The following is a 15,313-nucleotide window of genomic DNA, read 5'->3' on the forward strand; positions in this document are numbered from 1 at the left end:
TGGAATTTAGAAAAACTTGAGGAATTACTCCCTAATCACCTGGTGAAACACATTGAAACAATTGATGTAGGCAGACAAAATCTTCAGGACAAAGTCTACTGGGACCTTATTGATAATGAGAAGTATAACAATAAATCAGCTTGGAAATATATTAGAGCATGCAAACCAAATAATCCATTTTTCTATAAAGTCTGGCATAGTTCAATACCATTCAAAATTTCATTCTTAACTTGGAGACTCTGGCTGGGAAAGTTACCATTTGACGAAGTCATCACAAGGTTTGGGAAGCAGATTATATCGAGATGTGTAAGTGTCCAAACACAGAAACTGTCCACATGTCTTTGTGGAAGGAGAAACTACTAACTTCATCTGAAGACTGTTTGATGGACCTTTGGGAATTACGTATCACTAGGGTAATATCAGAAGCACGACTAATACATGGTATCAAGAGAGGTCAGTTAATGTTTTTCATAAATTAACGTTGCAAAACACCCCAGTTATCATTTATTTGGAGCTATGGAAGAAACGTAGTGCATGCAAATATGGTTACAAGAAGATCTTCTATTTATTTAGAATGGTGCAAATATTAGTTGTTGACACAAGCTACTATTAATAAGGCTTTCCCTGACAACAACTTGACATTGCCCTGGATCTATTTTAGTGATAAGATGATCAGATTAAAACCAGTTCCCTGAATCTACAAGAGAATAGAACAATCAAGCTCCACATAGATGGTAGTCTCGATGGAACATGGTAGGGAATCATGGGAGGTATACTTAGAGATGATAAGGGTGACTTAATTATGGCCTTCTATTTTCCTATCCAGTGCAGCACCAGTACATTTGCTAAAGCTCTTGCGGCAAAATTTGAAACTAAGTGGTGCACGGAGAATGTCTTAGCTATTACTCAGATGATTGCGGATAAGAAGGCTATAGAATGAACAAGACAGTTGATGACATTCAACAAATTCTGAAGCAGGGTAATCTCAGGATTAGACATTGCTTCAGAGAGGCAAATCAAGTAGCAGATCACCTAGCTAAAGCTTACATCAACTAGCAATGCGAGTTCTTACTATTATTATGATCACCACCTCCCGTTAAGTGTGAAGGTCCCTTTTTATTCGGACAAAAACCAAATTCCTAGCATTCGTATCAAATATGATAAGGCTATCAAATATATTGGTGTATTCTCGCAGCCGGGAGGATCATGAGAAGCATTTTAGGATTGTACTCCAAAATTTGAGGGAGAATAAGTTGTATGCTAAATTCTCCAAGTGCGAGTTTTGGCTTGATTCAGTGGTATTTTTTGGTCATGTATTATCCAGCGATGGGATTAAGGTGGATCTGAAGAAGATTGAGGCAGTTCAGAGTCGGCCTAGACCATCCACTTCTATTGAGATTCGAAATTTCCTTGGGTTGGCTGGGTATATCGCCGGTTTGTGGAGGGGTTTTCATCTATAGTAACCATACTAACTAGAGTGACGCAGAAGGGTGTCCTATTCAGGTGGTCTTATGAGTGTAAGGAAATATTTTAGAAGCTCAAGACTCCCTTGACTACAGATCCAGCTCTGATTTTGCCTTCGGGATCGGGTTCTTATACAGTCTATTGTGATGCTTCATGGATTGGCATTGGATATATGTTAATGTTGGATGGTAGAGTTATTGCTTATGCTTCACGTCAATTGAAGCCCCATGAGAAGAACTACCCTGTACATGATTTGGAGTTGGCAGCCATTGTTCATGCGCTCAAGATTTGGAGGCATTATCTTTACGACGTGTCTTGTGAGGTGTTCACATATCACAGAAGTCTCCAACACTTATTCAAGTAAAAGGATTTGAACTTAAGGTAACTGAGGTAGTTAGAGCTATTAAAGGACTATGATATCACCATTCTTTATCATTCGGGGAAGGCCAATGTGGTGGCCGATACTTTGAGTAGGAAGGTTGAGAGCATGGGGAGTCTTGCTTACATACCAGCTGGAAGAGACCGTTAGCATTGGATGTTCAAGCTTTGGCCATTCAGTTCGTGAGGTTGGATATTTCGGAGCCTAGCCGGGTTCTTGCTTGCGTGGTTTCACTGTCTTCTTTGTTTAAGCTCATCAAGGCGCGTTAGTATGATGAATCCCATTTGCTTATCCCTAGGGACATAGTGCAACACAGTGATGCTAAGGAGGTTACTACTGGTAATGATGGGGTATTAAGGCTACAAGGTCGGATTTGTGTTCTAAAAGTGGATGGGTTACGATAGTTGATTCTTGAAGAGGCCCATAGTTCACGGTATTCCATTCATCCATGGGCCGCAAAGATGTATCATGATTTTAGGTAGCACTATTCGTGGCGGAGGATGAAGAAGAATATTTTTGAGTATGCTGCTCAGTGTTTGAACTGTCAGCAGGTGAAGTACGAGCATCAGAAACCTGGTGGTTTGCTTTAGAGGATTGATATTCCGGAGTGGAAGTGGGAGCGCATCACTACGGTTTTTTTAGTTGGGCTTCCACGGACCTTGAGGATATTCAGTGCAGTGTGGGTCATTATGGACAGAGTGATCAAGTTTGCATACTTTATTCCAGTCATGACTACCTATTCTTCCGAATAGCTGGATCGGATTTATATTCAGGAGATTGTTCGCCTTCATGGTGTGCCAGTGTCTATCCTCTCGGATCAAGGCACTCAGTTTACAATGCACTTTTGGAGAGAAGTGCAGTGTGAGTTGGGCACACAGGTCGATTTGAGTACGACATTTTATCCCCAGACGAACGAGCAGTCTGAGCGCACTATTTAGATCCTGGAGGACATGTTACATGCCCATGTTATTGATTTCAAAGGATCATGGCATCTGTTTCTACCACTAGCCGAGTTTGCCTACAACAACAACTATCAGTTGAGTATCCATATGGCTCCTTTTGAGGCCTTATATGAGAGACAGTGTCATTCTCCGGTTGGTTGGTTTGAGCTTGGGGATGCTAGGTTGTTTGGCACTGATTTGGTCTGTGACACTTTGGAGAATATGAAGTTGATTCAGGAGCGGCTTCGAACAATGCAATCCAGGAAGAATAGTTATGCTGACAAAAAGGCTCGTGATGTTTAATAAATGGTGGGTGAGAAGGTTTTACTCACAGTTTCGCCCATGAAGGGTGTGATAAGGTTCGGGAGGAAGGGAAAGTTAAGCCCTATGTATATTGGTCCTTTTGAGGTGCTTGAGAGAGTGGGCGAGGTGGTATACAGACTTGCCTTGCCACCTAGTCTGTTGGGAGTTCACCCGGTGTTTTATGTTTTTATGCTCCGGAAGTATTATGGTGATCTGTCACATGTCTTGGACATCGGTACGGTTCAGTTAAATGGGGTTTTGACTTATGATGTGGGGTCGTTGGCCATTTTGGATCGGCAAGTTCGGAGGTTGAGGTCGAAGAATATAGCATCAGTAACGGTTCATTGGAGAGGTCAACCCATCGAGGAGGCTACTTGGGAGACCGAGAAGGAGATGCGGAGTAGATATCCCCACCTTTTTAGACTCCATGTATAATTCTAGACTCATTCGATAATGAATATTTGTTTAAGAGGGGGAGAATGTAACGACCCGGCCGGTCATTTTGAGTATTTTAGACCCGTTTCTCCTACTTCATGCTTTACTTATGTGTATTTGTGGTTATGTGACTTGCCGGAGTAGTTGTCTTGGTTTCGGGGAAGTTTTGGAATGAATTGGGGCACTTAGTCCCAATGTTGGAGGCTTAAGTTGTAAGAGTTAACCGGAGTTTGACTTTTATATAGACGACCCCGAAATGGTGTTTTGATGATTCCTATACCTTCGTATGGTTATTTTAGGCTTAGGAATATGTCCGGATATGGATTTGGAGGTTTGTAGGTTGGTTTGGTGCTCTTAAAGATATCCCTAATCATTTGTAACAACACCCAATCTAAATAAATAATAATTTCGTAAATTTTAATTTCCGAATTCAAAGCTTCGAAGCTTCTTAATGTCTTTCAACGGGGTTCTTAATGAATTAACAGAGTTTGGTTCCCAAACCTTTCTTCCATAGGCGAAAAAGCTGAACAATTTGATCAATGACAATAATCCAACAACATATAGCATAAGTTTATTCCTCGAAAAGGAATCCAGAAAGGAACCTCATGAAAATATTTTCATTAAGTCCTATTACTCTTGTATCTACCCGGTTTTTGATTTTGAAGGTACCCAAATTCATCCTTTTGATTGTGATTATTGTATTTAGTGAATTTTGAAAGAATCATTTGATTGAATAAACAATCAGGCATGAGAAGAAAAAAAAGGGGGAGAGAAAATGTGGAAGATTAGATTCTAATATATTATTTTGCATATAAGTGGTAAATTGTGTATTAACTTATAACTAGCAACTTGTTTGGATGGTTGTTACATATCGTTTCATAATGTATCGTATCATACTGTATTGTACTGTATCGTTTGATGAATACAATATTTGGATAGATTGTATCGTTTACCGTTGTTTCATGATATCACACACCATCAATATGAAGAATAAACTTACAATATTATAAAGAAAAATTATGATACGGGGTAAAATTATAATATAAAAAGGTAGGGTAAATGATAAAATAAAATTATTTAATAATAATAAAGGGAGAGATGAGAGAAAGAGACAAAGTAACGACGTAACCACACCAAATCGGTCGTTAAATAAAGTGGCACATTTCGTTGTTACGTAACGACGGATTTAACAATACGATACAATAAAATTTAAGTAATAATGAAAACAAACATCGTATTTCAAGTAACAATACGATACATACAATAGGTAACAACCATCCAAACAAGCTGTAAGTTAAAACTTCAATATTGAGGGTAAATAAGTTTTAAAAGTAGTATGGATAAGTAAAAATGAAAGCTACTAAGGGTGTGTTTGGTATGAAGGAAAATATTTTCCGAAAAATATTTTTTAATTTTTTCATGTTTTGCTGGCTTAAATATTTTGAAAAACATTTTCCTTATGAACTCATCTTCCTCCAATTGGAAGAAAATATTTTCCTTATCAAGAGAAGGGAAAATATTTTTCAAAACTCCTTCTCAACCTTCCCCACCCTCACCCACCCACCCCACACCTTCACACCCACCCACCTAACCCCACCCCCTCTCTCCAAAAAGGTTTTTTTTTTTTTTTTCAAATTTTAGTTTCCACCCACCCTACATCCCCCTCCCTGCAAAAAAAAAATACTTTTTTTTGTAATTTTAAATTTCTGTTTTTTTATTTTTCTGCACCCCCACCCCACTGCCCCTCCACCCCGCACAAAAAAAAATTTACTTTTTTTTTTGTAATTTTCAAATTTCTGTTTTTTTTTTCTGCATCACCCACCCCCCACCCTGCACAATTTTTTTATTTTATTTTTTGTAATTTCAAATTTCAGTTTTTTTATTTTTCTGCACCCCTCCCCCTCCCCCCCGGGGAAAAAATATTTTATTTATATATTTTCAGTTTTAATTTTTTCATCTTTCGGTTTACAGGTTCAAAATTTTACAAGTTCCAAAGTTATGAGTTCGGAGGTTTATGTGTTTGGAAGTTTACGAGTTTAGAAATTATAAATTTTACAGGTTCGAAATTTCGCGGTTCCGAAAGTTTAGTGGTTCGAAAATTTATGAAATTTGTGGATTCGAAAGATTGTTGGTTCAAAAGTTTATGACTTCATGTTTATTGTATCTAAATTATTTATAAATACTCTTGATAAGTTATTTTCCTTAATTTGCGTACCAAATACCGAAAAATAAATAAAATTACTACTTATTTTCTAAAAAAATATTTTCTTGGAAAACATTTTTCACGGAAAATATTTTCCGTTATACCAAACACACCCTAAGCTTCAATTATGCTGGGCTTCACTTTAGATGTCCACTTCCACAAGTATCGGGCTTGTAAGCTTACGTAGTATACCAATTCAAAAACTCGGGCCTTAAAAATAGGCCCTCGTTTATGGTTTGGGCTTCAAAACAGAAAAATATCTAACAACGTCGAACTAGAACTACTATGGAGCAATTGAACTCCGGCGACACCATAGTCTTTGCTGCTGTGCTCCTTCTTCAGCTATAATGTTTACAACTTGAATTTTGAAGTGAGCTTAGAGAAAAAGAGCAAGTTCGATGGATTTAAGCTTCCCAGTGAAAGCTCAGCTTTTTGGCTCCAAAATTTGTTACAAGTCCCCTAGCTACACTACTTCAGTAAAACTCTACCACAAACTATCTCGGCCTCAATTTTCAGTACATGGAATTAGGGTTCGTTCAGAATTTGACCACAAAGTCAATGGAGCTTTCTCTCCCGATTATGACGCTCGCTTCCTCGACCGGGTATCTCTCTCTCTCTCTCTCACCCACACACACAAAACATACGTGTGTAAAAGCATGTGTTTAAAATGAAATTTTGGGAAAAATATATATTTGCTTGTTTTTATTTTGACGGAAAATTGTTAACAATCATTTGCTTCAGTGAAGATTTTCCATGTGACTGACTTGACTAACTGTTTGTGCTTCAGCAAAAGGCATTGGAAGCTGCAATGAATGATATAAACAGCTCCTTTGGCAAAGGAAGCGTCACTAGATTGGGTAGTGCTGGTGGAGCTCTTGTGTATGTAATTTTTCCTTGATGCCAAATAAAAGAAAAAAGAAAAAAAAAATTGGAAAGAGTGAATGGTGAATCTGTTTATGATTTAATAGGTTCTCTAGGTGGAACTTATCGTAGGAAGCTTTAATAGTCTCTCTGTAGAGATAAATCAGTCTCACAATCTGCTTTTTTCTGCAGTGAAACTTTTCCAAGTGGCTGCTTGACGCTTGACTTTGCTTTAGGTGGTGGCCTTCCCAAAGGGAGAATTGTTGAGGTTTTAACTTGAATACTTTTCATCTGTATTTTCAATATGCATTAGTTATTGCTGGTTATTAATCTTCTATTTGGTTAAGATTAATTGATTTCTCTTGGTTTCAAAAGCATATGGCTGCTTAAATAGAGGTACTCATTACTACTTGTTGGTTTTGATTACACATTCGTGGAGTAATCCTACATGAAGCTACATAGAACAATTAAAAGTAATGCGTTAATAAAGTTGATTTTGTTACAAAACTATTTCATCAATAGGCTGGGGTATTAGATTCTGATTTTTCTGTACATCTTGAATTCCTCAATTGATATGAGCTTGTGGAATATTAACAAGATTGGTGCAATTTGTTTTCTGATAGTTTTCACTCACATTTGTCTTTACAGATATATGGACCTGAAAGTAGCGGAAAGACTACCTTGGCTCTCCATGCTATTGCGGAAGTACAGGTGCAATATGTGTTTGGTTTATTCTACTCATTAATTTGGAACTTCTACTGGGCATGGACCTGCACTTGGACAGGAGGGGGCAATTGATAATTTGGATGAAAAACAGAAATCGTATGGTTCTATCCACAGATAAACTGGAAAGAAAATAATGGACAATTTAGAAGGGTAAAAGGCAAGCTTAGAGTCCTTCTAGGGTCCATTAGACCTTTATTGCTGCAGCCTATCCTCTGAAACCACTTATCTTAGGCTTCTTACTTAAAGATGTTCTTGTATGAAGTGAGACATTATAAATTGTTAAATTCTCGTTATGCAGAAGCTAGGAGGCAATGCAATGCTTGTTGATGCTGAGCATGCTTTTGATCCTGCATACTCTAAAGCACTTGGAGTAGATGTAGAGAATTTGATTGTCTGCCAACCTGATAATGGAGAGATGGCTCTAGAAAGTAATACTTTTCCCTCGTTACACCATTAGAAATGACTTTGCGTTTTTTGCGCTAGCAAATTTATCAATGATCATGGTGGTCTTACTAGAGTTTGGACTTTTAACCAAACTTTTGGTTGCCCCAGTCGCAGACCGAATGTGCAGATCGGGAGCTGTAGATCTCATTTGTATTGATTCAGTCTCAGCCCTTACTCCACGGGCTGAAATTGAGGTAAGCCAACATTTTAGTTTTCTGAATGTTTAGAAAGTCCCACCAGTTCCTGATTTCATGGTATGTTGTTTTGTGTAGGGAGAAATTGGGATGCAGCAAATGGGTTTACAAGCACGCCTGATGAGTCAAGCTTTACGTAAAATGTCAGGCAATGCTTCGAAAGCTGGATGTACTCTTATATTCCTCAATCAGATAAGATACAAGGTATTCTTGACTTAGAAATTGCAGCATGCTCTTTCTAAGTAAACATGTCATTCTAGCTTCCATAAGTGTGGTTAACTTCATATACTGCATGATTCTCATCCTTACTTGTGGACTCACTTGCTGAATGATAATAATTCCTATGATTGGAATCAGATTGGTGTTTATTATGGAAATCCTGAGGTCACAAGTGGAGGGATTGCCTTGAAGTTTTTCGCCTCAGTTCGACTTGAGATCCGTTCTACAGGGAAGATAAAATCTGTGAGTTCAGAACTGCTCAGATGGCTAATTTATTTTATATTTTTCACATTTAAATTTTCTATATTGAAACGCTGTTACTGATTCTTTCAGGCAAAAGGAGATGAGGAAGTGGGCCTTAAGGTCCGGGTAAGAGTTCAAAAGAGCAAGGTAAAACGGCTTCACATCATATTTACTCAATGTGGTGGCATCAGTATTATGTTTGTCGAAATGGAAGACATGTGTTAATGGTTCAGTTATACAAGTGTTCAGTGCTTAAACTATAAAGCTGACATTTGCATGATAAAGGTTGTCATGGTTATTGGATTTCCTGCACTGGCGAAGCATGTTGATTCCACTGTATAATTATTGTAAATTGGTGTTTATATTGTCGAAGATTTTAGATAGCTACTTTAGTGATGCATCCTTGCAGAAATCTCTTCTAGCAAAGACCTCTATTTATTTTTGAATCTCTTTTAGCAAATACAAGAACATCCAAGAAATTGCCAGTATACATCTGATCTGTTACTGTTTGCATCTTCTTGCTGATTATGGTGCCAATATGCTAATTGGTCTTACTCTTTTCCTTCTTAGGTTTCTAGGCCATACAAGCAAGCAGAATTTGAAATTATCTTTGGAGAAGGAGTGAGCAAGCTGGTCTGTGTGGCATTATTATCTTTCTTTTCCTTTGTGATCGGCTCAAATTCTGTTCCTGAAATTGACCTTTTGCAGGGTTGCGTATTAGATTGTGCTGAACTGATTGACGTGGTGTCTAAGAAGGGTTCATGGTATAATTATGGGGAGCACAGGTTTGCACATTTTGCAGCTATTGCTAAAATATAGGGACTCCCGAGAAGTTTACAAAACCATTAATTATGGAACTCCATATCTCAACAGAAATATTTGCATATTTTTGTCATGACCAATCAAAAGTCTGAAAATTTTCTATAGGCCATACTAGAAGTGTCAAAGTTTACGCTCAATTGAAAAGAAAACAGCTTAGGTCAATTTATATTACTCATACCTCATATGGTTGCTGAAGGAAATAATTTTATGTAATGATAGGAATAAGCAAGAAATTGACTCTCAATGTGATTCAGAACTGTCCCAAAATTGAAGTGATTCAGAACTGTCCAATTTACTGATTATTGGTGCAGAAGCTAAGATTAATCAAAGATTTGTCTTACTTATTACATCTGTGAGCCGATTCTTGCGACCGGTTCATTACAAATATTATGTGACTCAGCACTGTTTCTTTGATGTTTTACTTTATTACTAATCTTATGCTGGTCAACACTTATTCTTGATGCTTTAATGAAGGTTGGGACAGGGACGAGAGAAAGCATTGCAGTATTTGAGAGAGAATCCTCTTCTCTCTGAAGAAATAGAGAAGGTAATTATACTCACTTTTTAGGTGCATTTTGGAAGTGTTTTACTTCTCATATTGTGTAACTTAAGTTCAATATCTGAAGATGGATAACCTGGGAGGTTTTAAGCGATTAAATAACCTGATAATAAAAGAGAACTAATAAAGCAAACATCCTCAGTTTATTTGCATATTAGTTATGTTCATTGTTCATTAGCTGATCTGTTCTTGTATCTTGAGCCTGTAGGTTATTTTTTTAGATGGAAGACAGATGGAAACTATGACCATTTTGTGGTCATAGTACCCATAAGCAAAGATATATTTTTATATGTCGTAGTTATTGGCTTAACACAACGGGGGAAGGTTTCTTGTACACTGTAAATCAATATTGTAGGGGCGTAGAAATGACATTATCTATCTGCCCGCAGATGGTTCGGTCATCCGTGGTAGACACAACTGGGTTTTTAGGCTCTTCTTCATCGAAACACCCACTGCCACAGCTTCAAGAGGAAGATGCACTTCAAGAGATGCAATAACATGAATCAGAGTTCTGCTTTGATTGATTATGACAACAAATTTCACAACCAGTATTGACAACCGTCTGATTTTATAGAAGAAATGAACAAAATTTAAAGAGTCGCTACCGGAATTGCTTAGTATGAGACCATTTCTGTACTCTACATTGTTGAAGAAAGATGTATATTCTTGTATACTAGTACATCTTGATGGGGAGAAGGAAATAGATACGTCCTTATTGGCGGACTGGTTACCTGTTGTGCAAACAAGAATGCTTTTTTTATTTGGACGTCTAAATTTTCTGGGTGACTTAGGTGTCACCTGAGCCAAAACAGAAGAATTAGAGTTAGGGTAGTGAAAAGGAGTATGTAGTTAGCTCAGCTGAATATTTTGTCTTTGTGGTTTGGTTGTATTGTTAGCCAACATTTGTGATCGAGCTCTTTTCTCTGTACATCAACTTTAAGAGGTCAAAATTGTACCATTTTGTTGGACTTGTAGAAAACAATATTTGAACATTTAACGATGTGCTAGTGGCAATTGAAGATTTTTGCTAGTATCGTGGAGTTTCTTGACATCTGCATTGGATGTAACATCTTACTGTTGCATTGGTATTGTTATCAGAGTAGTCTGTTGTATGTATTGGCAGGCAAGTCATTAGTTCATGGAAGGCAGTCAATATCGATTAGACGATTAAACTTAAAAGGTTTAGATTACAAGACCTTAGATAAACAACATTATGTTTAATATATCCACAGTAAAATCACAGCAATTACAAGATGCCAGGAAATATTTTGTAGTAGAAAGTATTCTTGAAAAGATACATGGTGCAAGCTGGAATACAACTTAAATAGGAGTACAAGGATAACGATCTACTGTGCCAAAGCACTTGTGTTGAAAACAAGGAGAGCACCTCCAGCTAGAATGCCAACTAAGGTGACTGCCCATATGGCTAAGCCAGTGGTACCTGCAATTTTTACCATTTTTCAAACTTAGAAGAAAGAAACAAATAGAGAAACTTATTCTGTGTAACTTGTTAGGGATTAAATGGAGGCTGAAAAAGCAGAACTGAAAGGATAGGCGAATCAAGATCTAGAGTTCGTAAATTCAAAATGAATATGATCTTATTGTATGTACTATATATTTCTAGCTAAAAGCAAGGGTTTCATATTAAATTTCTTGGAATCCACCCTAAATTCTTCTCTTGGCTATTTTGTAGAAGTAATCATCATCAATCAATTTCAAAAAATTGTCATACCTCCAACATAGACATCACCACTTGGAGACCAGTCATCTGTGTTGTAGATGGGGCTGTAACACAAAGTAATTACATTAATTTTTCTATTAGTGGGAATTACGTTAAGCAAAGAAGTTAGTTTTTCACTAACCTGTATCCATCAACATTTGCTCCATATTTGTCAACGAATTGGTAAACACCCTTTCCCTGAACATAACCAACATGTTTGCTTATATATTACAAGTGTCTCACCACAAAATTAATTTGACAAATTATTGGGTCTATTAATTTCGTTTATGTAGCCTGTGATATGGAGTACTAATCTTCATGATCAGAGTACAATAATCAATGCATTCAACTAAATTTCATGATAAAATTTTACTTACGTAGGGAGTATTTTGTTTTATCTTAAAAAATATTTGAAAATATCATAACAAAGAACAGAAATTTTTTGCCCTCATAACTAACAATATAATACTTGAAAACAAAATTGTAGAAACAAACCTTTTGCTTCCTGCCTGAGGCATCAACGCCGTCTCTCAAGCTCATGCTTCCATTAATTCCTAATGACAAAACCAAATGGTAGCACTTTATAATCAACAGATAGAAGAAACAACATATGGGAGAATATATACAACCCAAAACACGATATAGAAGGTAAAAATGAAATCAGTCAAAACTGGGGTTCATTAAAGAGCTGACTGAAAAGGATTAAAAACACCCCTACTCTATGCAAAATATCTTAATTTTATCTTCCGTTATACTTTGTATATATTCATACCTTCGTCGTTAGGTAATCATCTCATATTAACCCATGACCCTAATGGAGCCCCCCCAACCTAAAGTATACAGGAGGACAGGGGTGTTCAAATCGAATCGGAAAATCATACCAAACCGAGAAGTCAAATCAAACCGGTTAAAAAAACTGATTAAGTTTGGTTTGATTTGGTTTGGTATTAAGTAAAAAAATTCGAACCAACCCGACATATAAATATATTTTTATATATACTTTTAAGATTTTGTATAGAATTTTAAAAAAAAAATATCTACAAATATGTAGGAACCTCTCATGAAATATAATAGTATTTAATAGAAGTATGAAGTGCATCCATTTTTATTTAGTTTAAATAATAGTGTATCATCATTTTCTTATCAAGTGTTATTGAAATGCGTAAATATCTTTGTTCTTCCATAATCATATGTCAAGATCTTTTAAATTCTTATATCTTTTTCGAATTTCAAATGGCATTTTGATCATTTTAAAATGAAATAGAACTTATCATTATAGGTTTCATATTGATTTTTATGTTTAGTTATTAAATTCGGTTAACCTTAAAAGTGTACATCAACGGAAAATTATTGTTAAACGACTAAGAAAATAAAATCCATATGTCACTAAAAAATTCTCCCATAACAATATTTTAATGATTCATATCTTTGTCAGTTATTTCAACTAATACTAAACATATATTTATTTATCAAAACTTTATTTATAACTTTAACAAAATAAGATTGAAATAATATTTATGTAACAAAAAAATCCGAAAAATCGACAAAACTGAACCAACCCAAACCGATATAGTTGGTTTGATTTGGTTTTGATAAAAACCGAACTAACCCGGTCCATGTACATCCCTACCGGAGGATAATTTTAAACCATAATTAAATCCGCTGGTTAAATTTGGAGCTTTTACAAAAATATTTTAACATGCGGAATTATCCCTGTTAACACTAACAATACGAAATAATTTACTAACGGTAAGGATATGAATAGCTCCAAGTACAATAAATAATAATATTAAGATACTTTGTATAGTACTAGGGTCGATTTGGACCTTTTCCCAAGAGATTGACGAATTTTCATGTTTACTTACGGATTCACAAAAAATTCATAATCTACAACTATTAAAATAATTATATATTCTACAACATAAAAATGATCTATAAAAATGTACCCTAATATAAGGATGAGTACCTGTAAAAAGGCGTCTGATCGTGAAAAGTATCCATAATTAGTCTCTTAAAATTCTCAATTTTATTAATTATAAATTATTACTATAAATACTTTAGTTTATCATGATAACACTATCTCATAACCACAATGGATCCCCAAAAAAATACATTGTATCCTTCATTAAAATAGGTTCTCCATCTTGGGATTCTTTGGTTCTTTCAATTTCATCGTCCACCTTGGTAAACTTATAGTAGGAATATTTTTCTACAGTCAATTCATCTTCGCAGCATCATTTTAATTAGAGAAAATCAATCTTCAAGAAATATGATGAGTTATTATGTTTAACAATTATATATTATATAACATATAATACACAATATGTAATACATATATATCATATATTATATGTAATTATACAATATACAAACGTTAATTAACACTTTAAAATCCAATATAGAACAATTTTATTACAGTTTACCTTTAATTTATTATAATGTATACACATATATAAGTATATAATATCCTATATATAATATATAATATATTACTATATATTGTTACTGTATTTAATTATAGTAATTGTAGGGAGAAGTCAAATTGGGTGATTCAGAAATATACTGTAAAGGAGTATGAAGAAAGGTATCAGCATTTTGTAGGGGGTGGAGGGAGGACGGGGGTGACATTATTTTCTACACATTCGGGGACGACTTATATCTATGTAAAAGGGAGGAAAGCGGCTAGGGACATGGGGATATACTCGAATTTTTTAATGGAGAAATTGGTGGGAAGTTAATACGGATAGATATATTTTAGGTGAGACAGAATCTCAGATATATTTTAGGTGAGAGAATCTCAAGGGAGATATTAGGGATATAAGTTATAGATTTTAAAATAAATTGTATTTAATGTAATTTTTTAAAAGTAATTATAACTTGTGTAAATAAGTTATATTATATGTAAATTATAACACATAATTTTTTTTTATTATTATTATTATTTTTTTTATTTTTTTTTACAATTAGGTCACCTAAGAATCTAGAAGAATTAACCTAAATAGCCGTCAACCAAACCGCTCAAGTGTTTAATTTATGTATACCGTCTAGAAAAAGTAGACTATGAATCTGGCGGACTATTTGCGTAAAAATCCATAAAATCTAAGTAAAGTAATTAACTTTAATAACAAACATGGATTAGTAAGATGTAAAACATGATAAGAACCTCTTACAATAGATAAAATTGAACCAATAATGTAAAAGTTGCAATAGTATTGGTGTATATAATTAAGTTAAAGTCGGAGTTAAAGAATCGAAGGAAGAAATATATATATATACCGTAAGGCTTGTCAGTCTTAAGCTTCTTGACACCACTGGCTTGAACTCTGAAGGAAGAAGAAGACCTAGCAAGTGATGGCAGTCCTTTCACTGCTGTCTTCTCCACACTGAAAGGTGCAGGTTTGAGGCTCATTACTGTGCTTGCCATTTCCTATGCTCTCTTTTCTTCTGACTCTATACTTGTAAATGTGCTTCTTTAGGCTTGCATGGTCCCTTCATAATAATATTAGTCAAGACTTACAATTTGTGATTTACAATCTTACACGTGGCACCTCTTTTGTGGATTGCTTCTAGATATCTGCTTGTTTAAACCTCCTCTACAAATTACTATTCTCCTTATCCTAATATTCTACACTTGGACTTCATTTATTGGTTTCTTTCGATGCCCAAAGGGGCCCAAAAGATTGACTTGCTTCTCTACATTTTCTTTCCCTCTTTTTTTCTGTGAACGGACTACGGAGGGAGAAATAACTCTGTGAGATTACGATTGAAAACTTTTTTTTCTCAAATGATGCTGTTAGTAA

The 15,313-nt window shown here is 35.4% G+C and overlaps 2 protein-coding genes across 4 annotated transcripts; one reads left to right on the forward strand and one right to left on the reverse strand.

Moving 5' to 3' along the window:
* The first annotated feature begins 5,972 nt into the window (after nucleotides 1–5,972).
* On the forward strand, nucleotides 5,973–10,826 carry LOC104120078 (DNA repair protein recA homolog 1, chloroplastic). Of its 2 annotated transcripts, none has more exons than XR_001974001.3 (13): nucleotides 5,973–6,327; nucleotides 6,513–6,604; nucleotides 6,779–6,854; nucleotides 7,235–7,297; nucleotides 7,611–7,740; nucleotides 7,865–7,950; nucleotides 8,029–8,154; nucleotides 8,308–8,412; nucleotides 8,503–8,559; nucleotides 8,983–9,045; nucleotides 9,134–9,197; nucleotides 9,709–9,781; nucleotides 10,183–10,826. XR_001974001.3 is itself a non-coding variant. In XM_009631763.4 (13 exons), exons 1-13 carry the CDS (start codon nucleotides 6,124–6,126, stop codon nucleotides 10,288–10,290), a joined length of 1,260 nt encoding a protein of 419 aa, XP_009630058.1. In that variant the 5' UTR covers nucleotides 5,975–6,123; the 3' UTR covers nucleotides 10,291–10,826. The 2 variants fall into 2 exon arrangements, 1 of the variants encoding a protein (XP_009630058.1); XM_009631763.4 differs by having other exon boundaries at nucleotides 5,975–6,327; nucleotides 9,121–9,197.
* A 164-nt stretch (nucleotides 10,827–10,990) lies between these two features.
* LOC104120075 (photosystem II 10 kDa polypeptide, chloroplastic) lies at nucleotides 10,991–15,049 on the reverse strand. Of its 2 annotated transcripts, XM_009631759.4 has the most exons (5): nucleotides 14,790–15,049; nucleotides 12,009–12,067; nucleotides 11,656–11,711; nucleotides 11,526–11,578; nucleotides 10,991–11,234 (listed from the first exon to the last, which is right to left on the reverse strand). In XM_009631759.4, exons 1-5 carry the CDS (start codon nucleotides 14,935–14,937, stop codon nucleotides 11,140–11,142), a joined length of 411 nt encoding a protein of 136 aa, XP_009630054.1. In that variant the 5' UTR covers nucleotides 14,938–15,049; the 3' UTR covers nucleotides 10,991–11,139. The 2 variants fall into 2 exon arrangements, with proteins under 2 accessions (XP_009630054.1, XP_070044438.1); XM_070188337.1 differs by lacking the exon at nucleotides 11,656–11,711 and having other exon boundaries at nucleotides 11,526–11,608; nucleotides 11,983–12,067; nucleotides 14,790–14,996.
* Between the last annotated feature and the right edge of the window lie 264 nt (nucleotides 15,050–15,313).

Source organism: Nicotiana tomentosiformis, chromosome 11, assembly GCF_000390325.3.
Source record: "Nicotiana tomentosiformis chromosome 11, ASM39032v3, whole genome shotgun sequence".
NCBI classification, from domain to species: domain Eukaryota; kingdom Viridiplantae; phylum Streptophyta; class Magnoliopsida; order Solanales; family Solanaceae; genus Nicotiana; species Nicotiana tomentosiformis.